The 327-nt window shown below is 51.4% G+C and overlaps 1 protein-coding gene across 3 annotated transcripts in view; it reads left to right on the top strand.

The window, feature by feature from the left end:
* Window positions 1-327, top strand: part of PACSIN3 (protein kinase C and casein kinase substrate in neurons 3) — a 12,551-nt gene that overhangs the window by 3,594 nt on the left and 8,630 nt on the right. For all 3 annotated transcript variants that reach the window (XM_017741745.1, XM_008639432.2, XM_017741744.1), the window contains exon 5: window positions 68-223. In XM_017741745.1, the coding sequence (XP_017597234.1) occupies window positions 68-223 (156 nt within the window). The remainder of the gene's footprint in view (window positions 1-67; window positions 224-327) is intronic.

Here is a 327-nt window from a genome sequence, read left to right on the forward strand (position 1 = left end):
CTCCTCTGAGTATTGGAGAATCAGTGTTCGCAAGATCATGGCTTTTTCTGCATCCCTTCTCCTACAGGTGGAGACTTCTAAGAAAAACTACCATGCAGCCCGGAAGGAGGAGAAAACAGCCCATACAAGGGAGAACCATGCCAAGGCAGACTCATCTGTCTCCCAGGAGCAGATGCGCAAGTTGCAGGAGCGCGTAGAGAAGTGCACTCAAGAGGCTGAGAAGGTGCGTGTGAGTTGTATGGATGGGGGTCACAAGGCTACTCCTTTCAAGGAAAAAGCATTGGTGGTAATGTCCCTCGGCGAGATGACTCCTCCTGTAGCCTGATG

This window comes from Corvus brachyrhynchos, unplaced genomic scaffold, assembly GCF_000691975.1.
Source record: "Corvus brachyrhynchos isolate BGI_N302 unplaced genomic scaffold, ASM69197v1 scaffold115, whole genome shotgun sequence".
Taxonomy (NCBI): domain Eukaryota; kingdom Metazoa; phylum Chordata; class Aves; order Passeriformes; family Corvidae; genus Corvus; species Corvus brachyrhynchos.